General features: G+C 44.2%; 1 protein-coding gene across 1 annotated transcript in view; it reads right to left on the reverse strand.

Moving 5' to 3' along the window:
* The window catches only part of LOC139560333 (cadherin-2-like), an 89,570-nt gene that overhangs the window by 17,772 nt on the left and 48,518 nt on the right, over window positions 1-23,280 (reverse strand). Inside the window, exons 3-9 of the mRNA XM_071376997.1 lie at window positions 22,545-22,765; window positions 11,538-11,717; window positions 5,567-5,722; window positions 4,232-4,376; window positions 3,680-3,852; window positions 1,574-1,711; window positions 579-764 (exon numbers count right to left, since the gene is read on the reverse strand). Of these exons, the coding sequence (XP_071233098.1) occupies window positions 579-764; window positions 1,574-1,711; window positions 3,680-3,852; window positions 4,232-4,376; window positions 5,567-5,722; window positions 11,538-11,717; window positions 22,545-22,765 (1,199 nt within the window). The remainder of the gene's footprint in view (window positions 1-578; window positions 765-1,573; window positions 1,712-3,679; window positions 3,853-4,231; window positions 4,377-5,566; window positions 5,723-11,537; window positions 11,718-22,544; window positions 22,766-23,280) is intronic.

Genomic DNA, 23,280 nt, shown 5'->3' on the forward strand with positions numbered 1-23,280 from the left:
GCGACTGGAACGAGCTGCAAAAAACACTCAAACAGGACCGTTTTATCTCCATCTCTTCATACAAAGACTCAGTCATGGACACTCTCTTACTGACAGTTGTGGCTGCTTTGCGTGATGTATTGTTACCTCTACCTTCTTGCCCTTTGTGCTGTTGTCTTTGCCCAATAATGTTTGTACCATGTTTTGTGCTGCTACCATGTTGTGTTGCTACCATGTTGTTGTCATGTTGTGTTGCTACCATGCTGTGTTTTCATGTGTTGCTGCTATTATATGTTGTTGTCTTAGGTCTCTCTTTATGTAGTGTTGTTGTGTCTCTCTTGTCGTGATGTGTGTTTTGTCCTATATTTTAATTGTATTTTTAATCCCAGCCCCTGTCCCCACGGGAGGCCTTTTGGTAGGCCGTCATTGTAAATAAGAATTTGTTCTTAACTGACTTGCCTAGTTAAATAAAAGTTTTTAAAAAATTAAATAATAAAATACAATTAGCTATTAAAAGTGGCTCCCCTGGGAGATACGGGAGTGGAGGGAAGGGGATTGGGGTAATGGATTAAGTCTGAGGGTGTTGCAGTCTGTCTCACCTTGACGACAGTTACCAAGCCCTCGTTAGTGGTGGGGTCGGTTGGCACGGAGAACCTGCCAGTGGGGTCACCTCCAGTGATCTTGTAGACGGCCTTCCACGCTAGCGTGTTGGGCTGGTCTTTGTCCGTCACCGTCAGGTTGGCCACGATGACATTCACCCGGTTCTCAGGCACCTCTCCAAAGAACTACATGAATAAAAGATGGAGGATGGGACAGAGAGCAGTTACACATACTGCTGCGCCAGCGAAAAACACAGGCTCCGTGCTCCAGCTCTACACACCCAACACCCAATTTCAAGTAAATAAATGTCCACAGCAATTTATCATGTTATCATCGCCATCTCTGCCTGATAGAAAAACAATACCATTACATTACACAAGGGCCAATGTATCGGTAACAAATACATCAAGCACCTGTCTCTGCTCTGCTCTCTCTGCCTGCCTGATGTACTCACAGTGTCAGTACTTACATGTGGGTTGTTCCATTTGATTTCAGTCACTTTTTGAACGCACCCCTTTTGATTTGAACACACCTTTCTATACATATTTGCCCATAGTAGAAGTGGTCAGAAAGTAACTTTTTGGAACTGAATGCCAAAACATTTAGGCAATAGATGTGCTCAAAATGTAACCGGTTTGCATATCCCACCCTATCATGAGACATCCAGTCCTTCATCACTGGAAAAGATAAACGCTTGAGTTTGATATCATTTTAAAAACGTATACACAGGGTTGTACAACTATTTTATAATTTCTCAGGACAAAATTGGGAATAAAAATGCTAAATTTAACGTAAATGATCTAAAAACACATAAACTGCGATGTATTTATTTATTTAGTACATGTTGTACGTCATCTGAGTTTTTTGTTGTTGTGCCCGTCATGGGTTGAGACACAACATGCTCTGCCTGGTTCTTTACAATGCTATGACTGGGAACAGAGTGAATCACACAGTGTGGTGTAATGCATAGATGTGAAGCTATGTTCTTTCTTACCATCTCGGCAGTGAACTCTGGTGGGTTGTCGTTGATGTCTGTCACCCTGATAACGGCCGTGGCAGTGTTGGACAGGCCGTACATGGGGTTGCCCTCCATGTCTGTGGCCTGGATGATCAACGTGTACTGAGGCACTTTCTGCATGAAAAGAAAAGAAGAAAAACATACATGTTGAAAAAGAATCCACTCTCTATATCATGGACAACACTGTTATAGGCCCATTTCTATTTAGCTCTGTTTAACAAAAGTGTTGTAAAAACTTGTCAATAATCAACTGACTGGCTTTCTTGATGTCTATAGTATTCTATCTGGTATGCAATCTGATTTCCGCTCATGTTATGGCTGTGTCACTGCAACCTTATAGGACTTAGCCAAACCTTTTGATATGGTAGAACATTCCATTATTGTGGGCCGGCTAAGGAGTATTGGTGTCTCTGAGGGTGTCTTTGGCAGGTTTGCGAACTACCTCTCTCAAAGAGTGCAGTGTATAAAGTCAGAACATCTGCTGTCTCGGCCACTGCCTGTCACCAAGGGAGTACCCCAAGTCTCGATCCTAGGCCCCACGCTCTTCTCAATTTACATCAACAACATAGCTCAGGCAGTAGGACACTCTCTTATCCATGTATATGCATATGACACAGTCTTATACTCTACAACAAAACTTTCTTAGTGTCCAACAAGCTTCCTCTGGCCTTAACCTTGTTCTGAACACCTCCAAAACAAATGTCATGTGGTTTGGTAAGAATAATGCTCCTCTCCCCACCAGTGTGATTACTACCTCTGAGGGTTTAGAGCTAGAGGTAGTCACCTCATACAATACTTTGGAGTATGGCTAGACGTTACACTGTCCTTCTCTCAGCACATATCAAAGCTGCAATCTAAGGTTTCCTCTATTGGAATCGCTCATCTTTCACCCCAGCTGCCAAACTAACCATCCTACCCATGCTAGATTACGGCGACGTAATTTATTGATCGACAGGTAAGGGTGCTCTCGAGTGGCTAGATGTTCTTTACCATTCGGCCATCAGATTTGCCACCAATGCTCCTTATAGGACATATCGCTGCACTTTATACTTCTCTGTAAACAGGTCATCTCTGTATATCCGTCGCAAGACCCTCTGGCTGATGCTTATTTATAAAACCCTCTTAGGCCTCACTCCCCCCTCTCTGAGATACCTACTGCAGCCCTCGTCCTCCACATACAACACATACAATAAATAAAGGTAAAGCCTTGAGCCTTGTGTACAGTAGAAATGGGGTCTTACATAAACCCCAACGAGGAATCCTAGTTATTCTCACAATGATCAAGTCTACATCAATTCCCTGTGGAGAGAGAAAGGAACTCTAGAAGTCAGCTTGCTGTGGGAGTGCAGCACTTCCACTCTGTGTAGCATTATGGTGCACGATGGGTAATCCCACTGTAACAAATGACTCCCTTCACATTAAAAGCTACTCAGGCGACGGAACAGTTGCTAGGTAATGAGAATCGGGCAAATTACTTTCATGGTGGCAAATGCCGTATATATAACAGCAGCCCTGGGGCAAACTTGATTGAGTGGGCCAACTATCCAGATTGCCCTGGCAAGAATTGCAGCAATTGGCTTTGTTTTTTCCCTTTGACTTTATATATTTATTTCCGTTATTTTTCCTCTCCTTCCTTCCAGTAAAAGCAAGTCCATGGTCATGCAATTAAATAGGAGTGTTACCATTAACAGCAACGAGGAGAAAAACATTTAGCTGCTCAATGATGCATATTGCCTCCATGTTAGAGTAAATAATTCCGAAGAGGGTGATGAGTCAATTTCTGGTCTTCGTTGGCAAAATGGTAATGGGGCATACTTAGCTAACTTCATTAGTTTTGAGACACACTAAACATTATCAGCAGCAAAAACAACTCAAAACTGTTCGTCTGCTATCTACAGCTCATTTAGGTAAACAAAGGAAAAGATATCTTGATGTATACGAGTTAGAGGAATGCCGAGCAGTGAAGGAGGAGCACATACGAATGAATGTGATGATGGGACTGTAACTTCAATGCTACTCCAATGGGGTTTAATAAGCGAGCACGCGCACGCGCACACGCACACAAACTGTTGTATTGCGTACCTCTCTGTCCAGGCCAGCTGCGACGGTAATGATGTCTCCTGTCTTGTTGTTAATGGTGAACATGTTGGATGTCGGGCTCTCGGGATTCTGGGATCCGATCTTGTAGCGCAGCATCCCATTGGCTGTTTTGGGGTCGTCTTTGTCAACAGACGTTACCGTCATAACAAAGGTCCCTGAGGAATGACAAAAGAGACAGAAGATGCAAATAGGGGATTTAACTTTTAAAAAGGTATAACCTTGTTTTATTTCAGTACTGCATTTAATCTACCTAAGACAGTCATTACACTAACGTTACTTCCATACTAGAAGGATCCGTTGACTAACATGGAGCACAGTCGAAACATAGCCCAAATAAAAGCTTTGGCTTCGTCTGAAATGTTGACAAAGGACTTCCACAAGAGAATACTTGCTGTTGACAGAGATCTTATCCATATCGAACCACAGCCAAATGAACAAAATGATTACCCCGTGTGATTCATCAATGCCGTTTGATGTAGTAATAGTCTAGTGACACAGTGGGCCAGAGGCTGGAAGGTTCGTCTGGGCTCCTACCTGGTTTGGAGCCCTCAGGGACGGAGCCGTTCCAGATCTGATGAATGAACTCTGGCCGGTTGTCGTTCATGTCAATCACATTGATCACAATGTCGATGGGGCTCTCTACCTGGTTACCGTTCAGATCCACAGCATGAGCTCTCAGCTGTAGGGAGACACCAGGGAGAGCACTCAGCTGGTTGTGGTGTACACACATATATACGTACGCACACATGCACGCACACACTTATTCATCCAGGCATACACATAACCAGAAAACAGAAAATATACAAAATTCATAGCAATGTAGGACCCACAAGATAAACATACAGCTAACACACTCCACTTTGCCTAAGCAGAACTTTGGCATTGTGATGGCTCTCTCCCTTACCTATTTCCATTTCTCTCAGACAAAAATAATGAGCCCAGGAATGTGCCTTTCAATACTGTTAATGTTTGTTTCTTCACAGTGCAGCGCTTCCAGCGATGCCCTCTCCATTGTACCTTTCATTACAAACATGTCATTTACTGCTTTTACTGTCTGCCCACAGTCTAATACATGTCTCACCCTGAATCAAATCAATAGCATTGGTTGCTAGACATATCACAACTCCCAAACAATGACCACTGTCATTTAATTAATAGTTATGAGTGGGTCATGATATCGCTAGAGGTTAACATGACTTGTAAAACAGCTGCTTTTTTTTTTTTTTACAAATTCATTGACTCTTTCAAATTCTCAGACGGATCAGTCAGTTCCGGAATGCCTCCCAAACCCCCCACCCCTCTCTAGTGTACACTATTGAGGAGTGTTTGGACTACCAAGGGACCTTGAGCACATGCCAGCCAGCCTCCTGAAATGTACAGACTGTATGTATAAGCCAAAGAGGACACATACTGTACATCTCGATAAAGAGGGCTTAATGCTTTTGGTACTTTTACTGTAAACGTTTGGAATATCTGCTTTGTCGCTCTTATTCACACACCGGTTGCAAGGCCAAGGTTCTTTCTCCATCATGGAGAAAAGTCAATACAGTCAAACGCACATCACTTCAGGTCATGCTGTGCCAAGGAAGGCTTGAGATTAATAGGACCTGCACACACTATTACTCCACCATACCTTTATTTGGCTAGAAAAGAACAATGTTTCAAACCAAAGTGGATCTTGACTTTGTCAGTGTGCGTGGTCCTAGTCATCTGCTCTCTATCATGTAGGCCCGTGTGTGTGTGTGTGTGTGTGTGTGTGTGTGTGTGTGTGTGTGTGTGTGTGTGTGTGTGTGTGTGTGTGTGTGTGTGTGTGTGTGTGTGTGTGTGTGTGTGTGTGTGTGTGTGTGTGTGTGTGTGTGAGAGACTTACGTGGAAGTTGGATATGTGTTCTCTGTCCAGGGGTTTCATGACAGACAGCTCTCCAGAGATGGGGTGGATGATGAAGATGCCAGTGGGCGGCTGGTCAGCTCCGGGTCCGGTCACACTGTACCTCAGGGATCGGTTCTTGTCATTGTCCGACCGGATCTGTTTCAGAACACAAAAGTAGTTTGGTTAAATGATGATCAATACTCAATTGTAGGTATATATACAGCTGAAGTCGGAAGTTTACATACACTTAGGTTGGAGTCATTAAAACTCGTTTTCAATCACTTTTAATTCACTGTATCACAAATCCAGTGGGTCAGAAGTTTACATACACTAAGTTGACGGTGCCTTTAAACAGCTTGGAAATTTCCAGAAAATTATGTCATGACTTTAGAAGCTTCTGATAGGCCAATTGACATCATTTCAGTCAATTGGACGTGTACCTGTGGATGTATTTCAAGGCCAACCTTCAAACTCAGTGCCTCTTTGCTTGACATCATTGGAAAATCTAAATAAATCAGCCAAGGCCTCAGAGAAAAAATTGTAGACCTCGACAAGTCTGTTTCATCCTTGGGAGCAATTTCCAAACGCCTGAAGGTACCACCTTCGTCTGTACAAACAATAGTACGCAAGTATAAACACCATGGGACCAAAAAGCCATCATACCGCTTAGGAAGGAGATGCATTCTGTCTCCTAGAGATGAATGTACTTTGGTGCGAAAAGTGCAAATCAATCCCAGGACAACAGCAAAGGACCTTGTGAAGATGCTGGAGGAAACAGGTACAAAGTATCTATATCCACAGTAAAACGAGTCCTATACCGACATAACCTGAAAGGCCACTCAGCAAGGAAGATACCACTGCTCCAAAACCGCCATAAAAAAGCCAGACTACGGTTTGCAAATGCACATGGGGACAAAGATCATACTTTTTGGAGAAATGTCCTCTGGTCTGATGAAACAAAAAATAGAACTGTTTGGCCATAATGACCATCGTTATGTTTGGAGGAAAAAGGGGGAGGCTTGCAAGACGAAGAACACCATCCCAACCGTGAAGCACGGGGGTGGCAGCATCATGTTGTGGGGGTGCTTTGCTGCAGGAGGGACTGGTGCACTTCACAAAATAGATGGAATCATAAGGCAGGAAAATGATGTGGATATATTGAAGCAACATCTCAAGACATCAGTCAGGAAGTTAAAGCTTGGTCGCAAATGGGTCTTCCAAATGGACAATGACCCCAAGCATACTTCCAAAGTTGTGGCAAACTGGCTTAAGGACAACAAAGTCAAGGTATTGGAGTGGCCATCACAACGCCCTGACCTCAATCCTATAGAAAACTTGTGGGCAGAACTGAAAAAGCGTGTGCGAGCAAGGAGGCCTACAAACCTGACTCAGTTACACCATCTCTGTCAGGAGGAATGGGCCAAAATTCACCCAACTTATTGTGGGAAGCTTGTGGAAGGCTACCCGAAACAATTTAAATGCAATACTACCAAATTCTAATTGAGTGTATGTACATTTCTGACCCACTGGCAATGTGATGAAAGAAATAAAAGCTGAAAGAAATCATTCTCTCTACTATTATTCTGACATTTCACATTCTTAAAATAAAGTGGTGATCCTAACTGACCTAAGACAGGGAATTTTTACTTGGATTAAATGTCAGGAATTGTGAAAAACTGAGTTTAAATGTATTTGGCTAAGGTGTATGTAATGTTCAGAATTCTACTTAAAAATAATAATGTCGCGGCGGAGGTATGTATCGGTGTGTGTGTTGCCCCGCCCTAGAGTCCCGTTGGTGAGTGGTACAAACAGATCTTCCTCCCTTGCGTGTGTGTGTGTACTAATGATGGGGGGGAAATGTATACAGTTACATATATGAATTCTATATATTGTATCGTATAATTCTGACAATATCACAATATTTTTTTAATGACTAAGTCTACCTCTGTCCCCATACAGACAACTGTAAGGTCCCTCAGTTAAGTATTGAATTTCAAGCACAGATTCAACAACAAAGATCAGGGAGCTTTTCAAAAACCTCTTAAAGAATGACAGTGATTGGGAGATGGGTAACAATATCAAATCAGACATTGAACATCTCTTTAAGCATGATCAACTTAATATTTATGCTGTGGATTATATATTAAACCACCCAGACACATTAAAGATACAGTCATCTTTCTGAACTGAGCTGCAAGACAGAAATGAAACTGTTCAGGGATGTTACCATGAGGCCATTGGTGATATTGAAACAGTTCAATGTCTGTGATGGTAGAAAACTGAGGATGGATCAACAACATTGTAGTGACTTCACAATAATGACCGAAATGACAGAATGAAAAAGAATAATACAAATATACCACAAAAACACAGCAAAGGAATAGACTTTTTGTCCTAAATGTAAAGCCTTATGTTTGAGGCAAATCCAACACAACATATCACTGAGTAACTGCCTCCTTATTTTCATGCATGGTGGTGGCTGCATCATGTTATAGGTGTGCTTGACATTGGCAAATACTGGGGTGTTTTTCAGGATACAAAAAAGGGATAGAGCTAAGCACAGGCAAAGGGAGGGAGTCTGAGGGAGGAATTCACCTTTCAGCAGGTCAATAACCAGGCCAATTGTAAGCTGGAGTTGCTTGCCAAGAAGGAAGTGCATGTTCCTGAGTGGCCAAGTTACAGTTTTGACTTAAATCTGCTTTAAGAAAATCGATGGGAATACTTAAAAACTACTGTCTAGCCATGATCCTCAACATCTTGACAGAGCTTGAAGACTTTTAAAATAATAATGGGCAAATATTGCACAATCCAGGTGTGCAAAGCTCTTATAGACTTACCCAAGAAGACTCACATCTGTAATCGATGCCAAATGTGTTTCTAACATGTATTGACTCAGGGAGATGAATACTATGCAACAACTATGTTTTAGTTATTCAAGTTCTATTCATCTTTTTTTTTTAAATGAATTTTTCTTCCACTTTGACATTACATAATATTTTGTGTACATTGTTGACAAAAAAATGACAAGTAAATACATTTGAATCCCACTTCGTAACAGAATAAAAGGTGAAGAAATCCAAGGGGTCTGAATACTTTTGCAAGGCTATGTGAGTGTGATATATTTGAGCCTCCGTGTCTTCACTGGTCTATCTATCTCTACCCATAAGCCTGGGTATCCATAGTAGAGGTCGACCGATTATGATTTTTCAATGCCGATACCGATTATTGGAGGACCAAAAAAGCCGATACCGATTAATCAGACGATTTTTTAAATGTATTTGTAATAATGACAATTACAACAATACTGAATGCACACTTATTTTAACTTAATATAATACATCAATAAAATCAATTTAGCCACAAATAAATAATGAAACATGTTCAATTTGGTTTAAATAATGCAAAAACAAAGTGTTGGAGAAGAAAGTTAAAGTGCAATATGTGCCATGTAAGAAAGCTAACGTTTAAGTTCCTTGCTCAGAACATGAGAACATATGAAAGCTGGTGGTTCCTCTTAACATGAGTCTTCAATATTCCCTGGTAAGAAGTTTTAGGTTGTAGTTATTATAGGAATTATAGGACTATTTCTCTCTATACCATTTGTATTTCATATACCTTTGATTATTGGATGTTCTTATAGGCACTTTAGTATTGCCAGTATAACAGTATAGCTTCCATCCCTCTCCTTGCCGCTACCTGGGCTCGAACGAGGAACACATTGACAACTGCCACCCTCGAAGCAGCGTTACCCATGCAGAGCAAGGGGAACAACTAGTCCAAGTCTCAGAGCGAGTGGCGTTTGAAACGCTATTAGCTCGCACCCCGCTAACTAGCTAGCCATTTCCTAATCACGGGAGTTGATAGGCTTGAAGTCATAAACAGAGCAATGTTTGAAGCATTGCGGAGAGCTGCTGGCAAAACGCACGAAAGTGCTGTTTGAATGAATGCTTACAAGCCTGCTGGTGCCTACCATCGCTCAGTCAGACTGCTCTATCAAATCATAGACTTAATTATAACATAATAACACACAGAAATACGAGCCTTAGGTCATTAATATGGTCGAATCCGGAAACTATCATCTCGAAAACAAAACATTTATTCTTTCAGTGAAAGAATCTAATGGGTGGCATCCATAAGTCTAAATATTCCTGTTACATTGCACAACCTTCAATGTTATGTCATAATTACGTAAAATTCTGGCAAATTAGTTTGCAACTGTTGCATATACCCTGACTCTGCGTGCAATGAACGCAAGAGAAGTGACACAATTTCACCTGGTTAATATTGCCTGCTAACCTGGATTTCTTTTAGCTAAATATGCAGGTTTAAAAATATATGTATTGATATGTATTGATTTTAAGAAAGGCATTGATGTTTATGGTTAGGTATAGTCGTGCAACGATTGTGCTTTTTTCGCAAATGCGCTTTTGTTAAATCATCCCCCGTTTGGCGAAGTTGGCTGTCTTTGTTAGGAAGAAATAGTCTTCACACAGTCCGCAACGGGCCAGGCGGCCCAAACTGCTGCATATACCCTGGCTCTGTTGTAAGAGAAGTGACACAAAGAAATTCTTGTTAGCAGGAAATATTACCTATATATGCAGGTTTAAAAATATATACTTGTGTATTGATTTTAAGAAAGGCATTGATGTTTATGATTAGGTACCTTTTTCGCGAATGCGCACCGCATCGATTATATGCAACGCAGGACACGCTAGATAAACTAGTAATATCATCAACCATGTGTAGTTAACTAGTGATTATGATTGATTGATTGATTGATTGTTTTTTATAAGATAAGTGTAATGCTAGCTAGCAACTTACCTTGGCTTCTTACTGAATTCGCGTAACAGGCAGGCTCCTCGTGGATTGCAATGAGAGGCAGGTGGTTAGATCGTTGGACTAGTTAACCGTAAGGTTGCAAGATTGAATCCCCGAGTTGACAAGGTAAAAATGTGTCGTTCTGCCCCTGAACAAGGCAGTTAACCCATCGTTCCTAGGCCGTCATTGAAAATAAGAATGTGTTCATAACTGACTTGCCTAGTTAAATAAAGGTCTAAAAAAATATATTTTTTGAAATCGGCCAAATCGGTGTCCAGAAATACCGATTTCCGATTGTTATGAAAACTTGAAATTGACCCTAATTAATCAGCCATTCCGATTAAATCGGTCGACCTCTAATCCATAGTGTGTCTGCATGGAGCCTGGTGCCACACCCTTATGTCATCCATTAAACTCAGCAAAATCCCCACCCCTAATGCCCTTGGATTAAATATAATACATACAGACGTCGTATATTGGACTTAGCACTCAGTCAAGAACCAGAAAGCTTACATTGAGAAAGGATCTACTTCTTAACTGACATGAGAAAGATTGCCAGTCCTTCATTCACATCCACTGCTATGGTGTGTGTGTGTGTGTGTGTGTGTGTGTGTGTGTGTGTGTGTGTGTGTGTGTGTGTGTGTGTGTGTGTGTGTGTGTGTGTGTGTGTGTGTGTGTGTGTGTGTGTAGAAGGTAAATGGATGGGCTGGGAGTGTCCTTGAGCCCATGGTAAAGCGAAGATAGTATCTCAACAGGGAAACAGGCCAATGGAGGGCTCTTTGTAAAATTCACTGTGTTCTATAACGCTACATCATACCAGGTTACATTCATATTGACGATTTGCCTGACTGGGAGAGGGAAATCAGATACAATAGCACAGGCACTTGACCTTTCGGGACATGTAGTAAATATGGCGGTGGATTGAGTGTTGTGGTAATGGTGGTAGAATGGGAATGGCCGGTCCAAAATCTGCTGCTGCTTCATAGAACCATGAAGCTCACATCAGAGCAAGACCGTTTCCTTTGAGATTGTGGATATCTGGTGTGTGTGTGTGTGTGTGTGTGTGTGTGTGTGTGTGTGTGTGTGTGTGTGTGTGTGTGTGTGTGTGTGTGTGTGTGTGTGTGTGTGTGTGTGTGTGTGTGCGACATCTTACCCGGACCAGGTCCTGGGGGAACTCTCCTCTGGAGTTCTCGGGAACGTTGATTGGGGGGATGACCCAGTCTCTCTTCATGCGTTTGAGCTGGCCGATGGAGCTGCTGTCTGTCTGCCGCGATGGGAACCATATCTCCTGGAGACCCTGGGACAGAGCTGGGGGAGCTTGGATGTCCTGGGCCTGAAGGAGAGAAATAACATCAGGTTACTAACTTGACACATCTAAAAAACTATGGAAACTTCAGATAGACATTGAAAACAACATAAGCGGACACATCTAGAAACGAATGACTTGAGGTAGACTGTTTATACAGTAGCCACAAGACCAATTGTCTTTAACTACCAATGATGTGATGGAAAGAATTCAAGAGAATGTAAATTCCTGCCTGACCTAAAACTGTTTTCCTAATATCATTAAATTATACCCACTAGATGACCAAATTTGGGAGCTTGTAGGGGGCTTTTTGATGTGGTCAAGTTATATTTTAGGATCCATTTTGTCTTTGAGAATTCAGTGAAGGTTAACATAGCCTCCATATATGTGATGATGTGTTTGAACAGCCTCTCTTTCCAGGCTTTCAGTGAGAAACATGGCTGGGAATGAGAGTAGTGTTTGAGGTGCTTTGTCGGGGATAGTACTGCAGCCCTCAGTTAGCTTTAAATCACAGACCTCCTCTCATGTCCTGATAAAAGCATGCACACACACACACACACACACACAACCACACACACACACACACACACACACAGAAAGGCTTTTAAAATTGATGTGCCATCCTCCCATGGCTGTAATGAATGTGATTTGAAACAAAGGAGGATGGTACCTGCAAGCCAGACTCTAAATACCCAGATGGCTCCAATTGCCTATGCTGTTCCACAGAGAGAGACTGTTGGGAGAGAGACTGAAGCAGCGCCAGAAAAGTCACAATAACCTTGAACGCTCCATGGTAAAATGAAAACAAGACGCCGGCAAACTTAGGTAGTCAAAGTCAGTGAATGACAGATGCAATTTCCCTGCTGCAGAACAGTCATGCCTCAGAAAGTCCCTTATTTACTTTCTCCTCCGTCTGTAATTACTGATCGCCAATTCGTTACACAGTATCCCAAGTACTGAAACTAGCAGAAAGTTCTCTGTGCAAACAGCAAAATTAATTACTGTTTTGCCTTACAAAACGAGCCCCATCTTACGCCGCCTCGGCACGCATGCCACCCCTCCCTGACGATCTACGGAGCTGTTGGAGCGTCTCCACTAATCATGTTTGAAATCCGATTATGCTGCTTTCACACATTTGAAATGCAGAGAGGCAAGCAGACAGATAGCGGGGAACATGCTTCAGAAATATCTATTACCCTATTAAACTGGAGGAGAAAGTGAGAGCGGTAATTATTTGTGACCTGGCGTCTGGAATGATGAATGGTGTGGAGGGTTTGCTTGGAAGCCTTAGCCACAACACACATCTATCTATCTCTGGAGTGTACTGCATGTCTCTCTGCACCTTGTTGGAGTTTACCTCCATCCTCTGACTGTGTGTGTGTATGTGTTGTTATAGACAAGTATAAAATCACCCTCTCTAAGACCTAGGGTGGGTCTTGGTTTTCAGCCTGACTCTTTTGTTGATGTTGATGGTCTTGGCAGGGGAGGTCACTTTGATGTTAACGAGCCAATTGTTACTTCTTCATTGATTAACACTAGGACCAGCAAAGCAGTCATTTCACTGCTCGTGACTTTATTCATTTTATTATTCTGATGGGGGCATGATTTTTAAAGTCATGCGCCCATCCGTCCTTGAGCCTTCCTAAATAAGTCTATTTAACCCACTGCCGCTGTTAGAATGGTAATAACACAAACAGAACTGGAGTCATAGACGTTTTTAGGAGGGCATGTCATTATTTTCATGTTTTTCCCATTTTCCCCTCCTTCTCCCAACAGTAGGGCCTGCGCTGCTCATTCATCCGACATGGAAGGTGCAGAGGCCAGTTGATAATCACCCCGATAATTGCTTCTAAAACTGAACCTAAACTATACCAAACTACATTAAATAAAGTATGATGGGGTAGAAAGGGGGAGCATGGGTGAGTTGCAGAGCGAGGGGAAGCGGATAATGCATAATAACCTATTCTGAATGAATAACAGGGTGGGCCATTATATTCTATTGGTATATTATAATTATAATCTCAAAATGGTGGGGAAGATATTAATCATGACATCTCTATTACTCTTCTGATTCTGAACCTCAGCTAAACAATTAACCATAATCCCAACGTTACTACCTTGCATGAATCTGCAGGTAGCTAAACAAACAGGTCCAATGTTAGCTGTTACCTTTATTTAACTAGGCAAGTCAGTTAAGAACAAATTCTTATTTACAATGGAGGCCTACATGTAGCTAGCTAGACTCTCTTACCCGTATATATGGATAGACGCTTCTCCATCTCTGTCACAAATGCCATGGTTGCCCTAAGTTTGAAGATGTAATATACAACAGCTTTCTATGTGTTCCCTTTTCGACTCTGTCTGCATATTTGCGATCAAATTATTATCATTATAATTATTATCATTATTATACTCTAATTCCACTGATTTCAAAACTCTGTCCTCCAGAAAGTGGAGAGCAACACTTATGCAGTTCTACTACCTGATATATATATATAAAAAAATAAAAAAACACATACTGACCAGCTCATATTATAGACGGAAGGTGCTACATGGCAGACCAATCTGAACTCATCTCTCGCCATGTCCAGCCCTCTCATTATCTCAGCCAATCATGGCTAGCGGGAAGGTTGCTGTCATTTTTCTTGGCTAAACAAACTAGGCTCGTAATTTAACAATTGTATTTCTATTTAGAGATGGCATACAAGTTTGTTATTAAGGCACATGAAAGTTCACATGTTCCCGAATTTATTTAGAGAAAAATAAATACGTTTACATTCAAATGGCGCTCCTGTGAAGTAGTGACGCGCGACATACGCCTAGTTTCCTGAAACGAGGAACACATGGTTTCTGTTTCATAATTGTAACAAAGTCACTCCAGCCTAGAGTAACATAAACTAATGAAAAGGCTATTTTGTTATTTGAAATGGGAGAGAATTTTTTTTATTTTTATGTTACCTAACGCCTTCATGAACACAACCAAATAATTATTTAGTGATAGTATATATGAAGTGTATTAATTACACTGTTAGAATGTTTCAGTCAGAATTACAGCTAGTTAGCTTGAAAGGGGTTTGTCAAGGCCCAGCGGTTCTAGTGTTAAAACATTCCCCCAGGGCCGATGCGTTCGCAGCGTTCGCTAATATAGCATCTAATTGCTGATGTGATTAAGGATCGCATGATGATGATTCATGACAGCCAGATAACCACACACGGCCCAATAAACTGTTGAGATATATAGTGGAGGCCTCTGAAGTCAATCAAAGATTTGGTTACTACCATGTCATCTAGTCCAAAGCCACCACTGTCAATATAAGTCAATCACATTGACAAACAGCACTGACATTGACATCAATTGTCAATCAGAGTCTAGACTAGGCCCACCCTCCTAAAAAGCATGTGCTTACCCATTTGGGTCCGCTTATTTCTATTTAAAAACTACTGTGGCCAAGCCCCTTGTTTATCTGCCCTGAACATGTGTGCATTTCTCTTTAAATGACCGACACGGGTGACTAATGATGTCATTAGAATCACATACCTGCAGGAGTCACAATGGTAAATGAGCGTCAGCAGCTAACGATGCTGTTTTCAAAACTAGCGCTAAATCATCCCCTGTAGAATTTTAAACCTCCACTGCTGCACTCACACTAACTAGACATAACTCTCAACAGTTTTAATCTGGAGGCTTATAAAAGAAGGCACTTGCCTTTTATGCAGTGGTTTCGGAGAGGTGCTTTTGAAATGTACTGCTTGGGTAACTAATTTGTCCTGTATATGACTGGAGGAAGAGACAATGTATTTTCAGACGGTGTCTTTGTTGAACAAAGAGGCTCATTGTACTGTACTTAGAGGCATTCATTAACAATGAAAGTCCACAACGTAAGATCAGACAACGCTGACTTCAATAATTCAACCTAAAACAGCTCACTCACACCGGTGCAAATTGGGTTGAAAGAGAGAGAAAAGGCTGAGAACGAGCTGCAGAGAAAAGGCTGAAAGAGAGAGAGAGAGCAAGAGTGAGAGAGAGAAAGCCTCCCAAAGAGCTTAAATGTGAGTCTGTGCTGTCTTGCCAATTAACACCATTCCACCGAGTGAGAAAGAAAGACTGTCACAGATTATGGCCATTCAATTGAACAGGAACACATAATCGAGTACTGAGTATGAGGGGAGAAATACAAACCCAGCCGTTTGAGTCTCGTTTCTCCTCATTTCCCTGTTCTCTCTCTCTCTCTGTGACACACTTCATTACATCACCACATCACATGGCCACTCTCATCTACAGCCAATCACAATGTTGACTAATGAGCACATGGTCAAGATTTAGCCATGTCTGTCAAGCCCAGCGGAACGGCGGCTCTTTAAAGCCTAGACACAGATGTTGTTTGAATCACCACTAGGGATCCCCTCTGGTTGGATTTTTATTTATTTATTTATTTTACCTTTATATAACTAGGCAAGTCAGTTAAGAACAAATTCTTATTTTCAATGATGGCCTAGAAACAGTGGGTTAACTGCCTTGTTCAGGGGCATAACGACAGAACAGACCTTTTCAGCTCGGGGATTTGAACTTGCAACCTTTCGGTTACTAGCCGAAACACTAGGCTACCCTGCCGCCCCATGACGAACATACCGCCATAACCCGCCACAAAAAGGCTGATTGAAATCAGTCTTTATGAGGAGCTATTCTGCATCAGTTGTGTGCAGCACTGCTACCCACTGATCAGGCTGAGTATATGTTTGTGCTCCCCATTAAATGAACACTTAAAGGTACCCGTAAAACACCACTCTCAACGTCAACGTTTTTGGTATCCTTCCCCAGATCTGTGATTTGACACAATCCTGTCTCGGGGCTCTATGGACAATTCCTTCGACCTCATGCCTTGGTTTTTGCTCTGAGATGCACTGTCAACTGTGGGACCTTATATAGACAGGTTTGTGCCTTTGCAAATCATGTCCAATCAATTGAATTTACCACAGGTGGACTCCAAGCAAGTTGTAGAAAAATCTCAAGGATGATCAATGGAAACAGGATGCACCTGAGCTGAATTTTGAGTATCATAGCAAAGGGTCTGAATACCTATGTACAGTGGATTGTGAAAGCATTCACACTCCTTGGCATTATTCCTGTTTTGTTGCCTTGAATTAAAATATATTTTTTTGGAGGTTTGTTTTATTTGATTTACACAACATGCCAACCACTTTGAAGATGCAAAATATATTTGTTTGTGAAACAAACAAGAAATAAGACAAAAAAACAGAAAACTTGAGCGTGCATAACTATTCATCCCCCCAAAGTCAATACTTTGTAGAGCCACCTTTTGCAGCAATTAGTGTTGCAAGTCTCTTGGGGTATGTCTCTATAAGCTTGGCACATCTAGCTACTGGGATTTTTTGCAAAACTGCGCCTTCAAGTTGGATTGGTTCTGCTTGTGTACAGCAATCTTCAAGTCATACCACAGATTCTCAATTGGATTGAGGTCTGGGCATTGACTAGGCCATTCCAAGACATTTACATCTTTCCCCTTAAACCACTCGAGTGTTGCTTTAGCAGTATGCTAAGGATCATTGTCCTGCTGGAAGGTGAACCTCCATCCCAGTCTCAAATCTCTGGAAGACTGAAACAGGTTTCCCTCAAGAATTTCCCTGTATTTAGCACCATACATCACTCCTTCAATTCTGACCAGTTTCCCAGTCCCTGACGATGAAAAAAATCCCATCATGCTGTGGGGATTTTTTTCATCGTCAGGGGATGAAATTCTCGGGGTGATGAGAGGTGTTGGGTTTGCGCCAGACATAGCGTTTTCCTTGATAGCCCAAAAGCAACATTTTAGTCTCATCTGACCAGAATACCATCTTCCATATGTTTGGGGAGGCTCCCACATGCCTTTTGGCGAACACCAAACGTGTTTGCTTATTTTTTTCTTTAAGCAATGGCTTTTTTCTGGCCACTCTTCAGTAAAGTCCAGCTCTGTGGAGTGTACGGCTTAAAGTGGTCCTATGGACAGAAACTCCAATCTCCACTGTGGAGCTTTGCAGCTCCTTCAGGGTTATGTTTGGTCTCTTTGTTGCCTCTGTGTAACGTCCTGACCAGAGTTATTATGTGTTTTGCTTGTTTAGTGTTGGTCAGGACGTGAGCTGGGTGGGAATTCTATGTTGTGTGTCTAGTTTGTCTGTTTCTATGTCCAGCCTAATATGGTTCTCAATCAGAGGCAGATGGTAATCGTTGTCCCTGATTGAGAATCATATATAGGAGGCTTGTTTTGTGTTGGGATTTTGTGGGTGTTTGTTTCCTGTCTCTGTGATTGTCTGCACCAGATAGGTCTGTCTCGGTTTTTGCACATTTGTTATTTTGTATTGTTGTTTGTAGTGTTTCACTTGTTCTTTATTAAACATGTTTAACACTAGCCGCGCTGCACTTTGGTCCTCTCCTTCACCCCTGGAAGAAAACCGTTACAGAAACACCCACCAAACCCGGACCAAGCAGCGTGGCAACGGGCAGCAGCAACAGAAGCAGCGGTACCAGGAGGAATGGTCTTGGGAGCAAATATTCAACGGAGAAGGACCCTGGGCTAAGGTTGGAGAGAATCGCCGCTCTCGGGAGGAGAAGGAGGCAGCCACAGCCCAGGAGCGGTGGATTGAGGAGGCAGCACGTAAGAGAGGCTGGAAGCCCGAGAGGCTCACCCAAAAATGTCTTGGGGGGGGGGGGGGGGGGGGCTAAAGGGGAGTGTGGCGAAGCCGGGTTGGATACCTGAGCCAACTCCCCGGGCTTACCGTGGAGTGAGAGGGCGTCGTACTGGTCAGACACCGTGTTATGCGGTGGAGCGCACGGTGTCCCCAGTACGCGTGCTTAGCCCAGTGCGGGCTATTCCACCTTGCCGCACTGGTAGGGCTAGGTTGGGCATCGAGCCGGGTGCCATGAAGCCGGCCCAACATATCTGGCCTCCAGTACGTCTCCTCGGGCCGGCGTACATGGCACCAGCCTTACAGGTGGTGTCCCCGGTTCGCCTGCATAGCCCAGTGCGGGCTATTCCACCTCGCCGCACTGGCAGGGCTACGGGGACCATTCAACCTGGTAAGGTTGGAGAGGCTCGGTGCTCAAGAGCGCGTGTCCTCCTTCACGGTCCGGTATATCCGGCGCCACCTTCCCGCCCCAGCCCAGTACCACCAGTGCCTACACCACGCACCAGGCTTCCAGTGCATCTCCAGAGCCCTGTTCCTCCTCCACGCACTGTCCCTATGGTGCGTGTCTCCAGCCCAGTGCCTCCAGTTCCGGCACCACGCACCAAGCCTCCTGTGCGTCTCCAGAGCCCTGTACGCACTGTTCCTTCTCCCCGCACTCGCCCTGAGGTGCGTGCCCTCAGCCCGGTACCTCCAGTTCCGGTACCACGCGCCAGGCCTATAGTGCGCCTCAAGAGTCCAGTGTGCCCTGTTCCTGCTCCCCGCACTCGCCCTGAGGTGCGTGCCCTCAGCCCGGTACCTCCAGTTCCGGCACCACGCATCAGGCCTATAGTGCGTCTCAGCCGGCCAGAGTCTGCCGTCTGCCCAGCGGTGCCTGAACTGCCCGTCTGCAGCCCAGTACCACCAGTGCCTACACCACGCACCAGGCTTCCAGTGCATCTCCAGAGCCCTGTTCCTCCTCCACGCACTCTCCCTATGGTGCGTGTCTCCAGCCCAGTGCCTCCAGTTCCGGCACCACGCACCAAGCCTCCTGTGCATCTCCAGAGCCCTGTACGCACTGTTCCTTCTCCCCGCACTCGCCCTGAGGTGCGTGCCCTCAGCCCGGTACCTCCAGTTCCGGTACCACGCGCCAGGCCTATAGTGCGCCTCGAGAGTCCAGTGTGCCCTGTTCCTGCTCCCCGCACTCGCCCTGAGGTGCGTGCCCTCAGCCCGGTACCTCCAGTTCCGGCACCACGCATCAGGCCTATAGTGCGTCTCAAACGGCCAGAGTCTGCCGTCTGCCCAGCGGTGCCTGAACTGCCCGTCTGCCCAGCGGCGCCTGAACTGCCCGTCTGCCCAGCGGCGCCTGAACTGCCCGTCTGCCCAGCGGCGCCTGAACTGTCCGTCTCCCCAGCGCCATCTGAGCCATCCGTCTCCCCAGCGCCATCTGAGCCATCCGTCTCCCCAGCGCCGTCTGAGCCATCCGTCTCCCCAGCGCCGTCTGAGCCATCCGTCTGTCCCGAGCCGTTAGAGCCGCCCGTCTGTCCGGAGCCGCTAGAGCCATTCGTCAGTCAGGATCTGCCAGGGCCGCCAACCAGACAGGATCTGCCGGAGCCGCCAACCAGACAGGATCTGCCGGAGCCGTCAGCCAGCCATGAGCGTCCAGAGCCGTCAGCCAGCCATGAGCGTCCAGAGCCGTCAGCCAGCCATGAGCTCCCCTACAGTCATGAGCTGCCCTACAGTCATGAGCTGCCCTACAGTCATGAGCTGCCCTACAGTCATGAGCTGCCCTACAGTCATGAGCTGCCCTACAGTCATGAGCTGCCCTACAGTCATGAGCTGCCCTACAGTCCGGAGCTGCCCTACAGTCCGGAGCTGCCACTCAGTCCGGAGCTGCCACTCAGTCCGGAGCTGCCACTCAGTCCGGAGCTGCCACTCAGTCCGGAGCTGCCATTAGTCCGGAGTTGCCCCTCTGTCCTGAGCTACCTCTCTGTCCTGAGCTACCTCTCTGTCCTGAGCTACCTCTCTGTCCTGAGCTACCTCTCTGTCCTGAGCTACCTCTCTGTCCTGAGCTACCTCTCTGTCCTGAGCTACCTCTCTGTCCTGAGCTACCTCTCTGTCCTGAGCTACCTCTCTGTCCTGAGCTACCTCCAAAATCATGTGGGGGCCTTGGGGAGGATTCTTAGGCCAAGGTCGTGGGCGAGGGTCGCCACTCAAAGGACGCTAAGGAGGGGGACAAAGACAGTGGTGTCCTCGTCCACCGCCGGAGCCGCCACCGCGGACAGATGCCCACCCAGACCCTCCTCTTGAGTTGTAGGGGTGCGTTCGGAGTCCGCACCTCAGGAGGGGGGTACTGTAACGTCCTGACCAGAGTTATTATGTGTTTTGCTTGTTTAGTGTTGGTCAGGACGTGAGCTGGGTGGGAATTCTATGTTGTGTGTCTAGTTTGTCTGTTTCTATGTCCAGCCTAATATGGTTCTCAATCAGAGGCAGATGGTAATCGTTGTCCCTGATTGAGAATCATATATAGGAGGCTTGTTTTGTGTTGGGATTTTGTGGGTGTTTGTTTCCTGTCTCTGTGATTGTCTGCACCAGATAGGTCTGTCTCGGTTTTTGCACATTTGTTATTTTGTATTGTTGTTTGTAGTGTTTCACTTGTTCTTTATTAAACATGTTTAACACTAGCCGCGCTGCACTTTGGTCCTCTCCTTCACCCCTGGAAGAAAACCGTTACACTCTGTGATTAATGCCCTCCTTGCCTAGTCCATGAGTTTTGGTGGGCGGCCCTCTCTTAGCAGGTTTGTTGTGGTGCCATATTCTTTCCATTTTTGAATGATGGATTTAATGGTGCTCCGTGGGATGTTCAAAGTTTCGGATATTTTTTTATAACCCAACCCTGATCTGTACATCTCCACAACTTTGTCCCTGACCTGTTTGGAGAGCTCCTTGGTCTTCATGGTGCCGCTTGCTTGGTGGTGCCCCTTGCTTAGTGGTGTTGCAGTCTCTGGGACCATTCATACAGGTGTATTTTTACTGAGATCATGTGACACTTAGGTTGCACACAGGTGGACTATATTTAACTAATTATGTGACTTCTGAAGGTAATTGGTTGCACCAGATCTCATTTAGGGGCTTCATAACAAAGAGGGTGAATACATATGCAAGCACCACTTTACCGTTTTTTATTTTGTCCATTTTTTTTTCATTTCACTTCACCAATTTGGACTATTTTGTGTATGTCCATTATGTGAAATCCAAATAAAAATCTATTTAAATTACAGGTTGTAATGCAACAAAATAGGAAAAACGCCAAGGGGGATGAATACTTTTGCAAGGCAATGTAAATAAGGTATTTCAGTTTTTGTAATTTAATACATTTTAGAATAAGGCTGTAACGTAACAAAATTTGGAAAAAGGGAAGGGGTCTGAATACTTTTTGAATGCACTGCCAAGATATATATATATATTTGTATATATTTTATTTATTACTGTTCCCTAACCCTACTACCCCTCCCCTAATTGGAGTAAACTAATGGACAACAACACTTAGCAACACTTAGGCTTCTCTTTCCAGCTTTTACACACTATATACATTTTACGGACACAGGATATTTTACATCAGCTATCATTTATTTATTTTTAGTCCCATTCTTCAGCTACCCTCAATCCCTCCCATCTGTCCCTGAAGAACGTCCAGTTTTGATTTCTATTTGCCATACATTTTTCAACTGTGCTGTGATGTTTCACAAAAGTTCTGAACCTTTCTATTATCATGGTTTCTATGGATTGTAAATTAAAGATAAACATTTTTGCTAAGAGCATTATTATATTATTGATCGATTGACTAAGACTTTCAGATCACCCAGCAGTGCTATTTGCAGAGTTAACTCCAGGTAAATGTTGCAATTCTTCAGCCATTCCTGAACCTGTGACCAAAAGCAAGCTACGTATGGGCTGTACCAAAACATGAAGTTTTAAATAGCGAGCATCCATTCAGTCTCGCGGAACATCTGCTACAATTTAGGGAACAAATCATCTGTTTATGCTCCGGCGAGGCTAATAAGCGGAATTGGATGCAACGGCGTAATCCGAATTGGAACATTCCACGTTCCACAATGCTACCCGAAGTCACAAATAAACAACAACTATTAGAGAGAGAGGGGTTAGGAGGGAGGATGCATGTGGTGTTGGACGTACCTGCTGGCTCTGGCCTACAGGGGGCGTCAGTCTCACTTGGGTCTGCCATTGCTGCTGATTGGTCTCGTCCCTGGCTACGACAACTAGGGGCACTGTAGGGAGGGTGGACAAGGTCAAAGTCCTGAGAGCGTAGACAACCCCGTCAGCCTCTATCCGGAAGTCGGACGGGTTACTGCACTCGAACCGCACCAGTCCTCCTCGGCCGCAGTTCACAAACTTCACTGTAAGAGAAGGAGAGGGGAAACAGAACATGAGATTGAAGCTGAGGCAACCTGGGAGCGAGAGACAGAAAGACAGCGAATAGACACTCAAACAGACAGACGGACATCCAGACTACTCCCACACCACTCACATACTGTGTGGTATAGTCCACAAAGGTTCTCCAATTCCTCCTAAAACTCATACATTATTTATGTCAAGCTGCGCCACAAAGGTATTGTTCTAAACAGGTGCGGTAGAGAGAGAGAGAAGGAGAAAAGGAAAGAAAGCAAAAGGGGAGATGTGCACCCCTGAAGGGCACTTGCTGAATACAACTAAGACTGCTAAAATGGGAGTCTGTTTGATGACTGAATGTAATGCTTCACTGCAAGTAGGTTGTTTGTTTTAATATTAACAGAAAAAAAGGAGAAAAAAAGAAAGAAAGCTAAAATACCAAAATTTTGCCCTTTAAAACTGATGTGCTAATTAGACTGTGGCTAAATGAACTGTTGGTTCTGGGTAAATAGAAGCATCAGAT

This window comes from Salvelinus alpinus, chromosome 30, assembly GCF_045679555.1.
Source record: "Salvelinus alpinus chromosome 30, SLU_Salpinus.1, whole genome shotgun sequence".
Taxonomy (NCBI): Eukaryota; Metazoa; Chordata; class Actinopteri; order Salmoniformes; family Salmonidae; genus Salvelinus; species Salvelinus alpinus.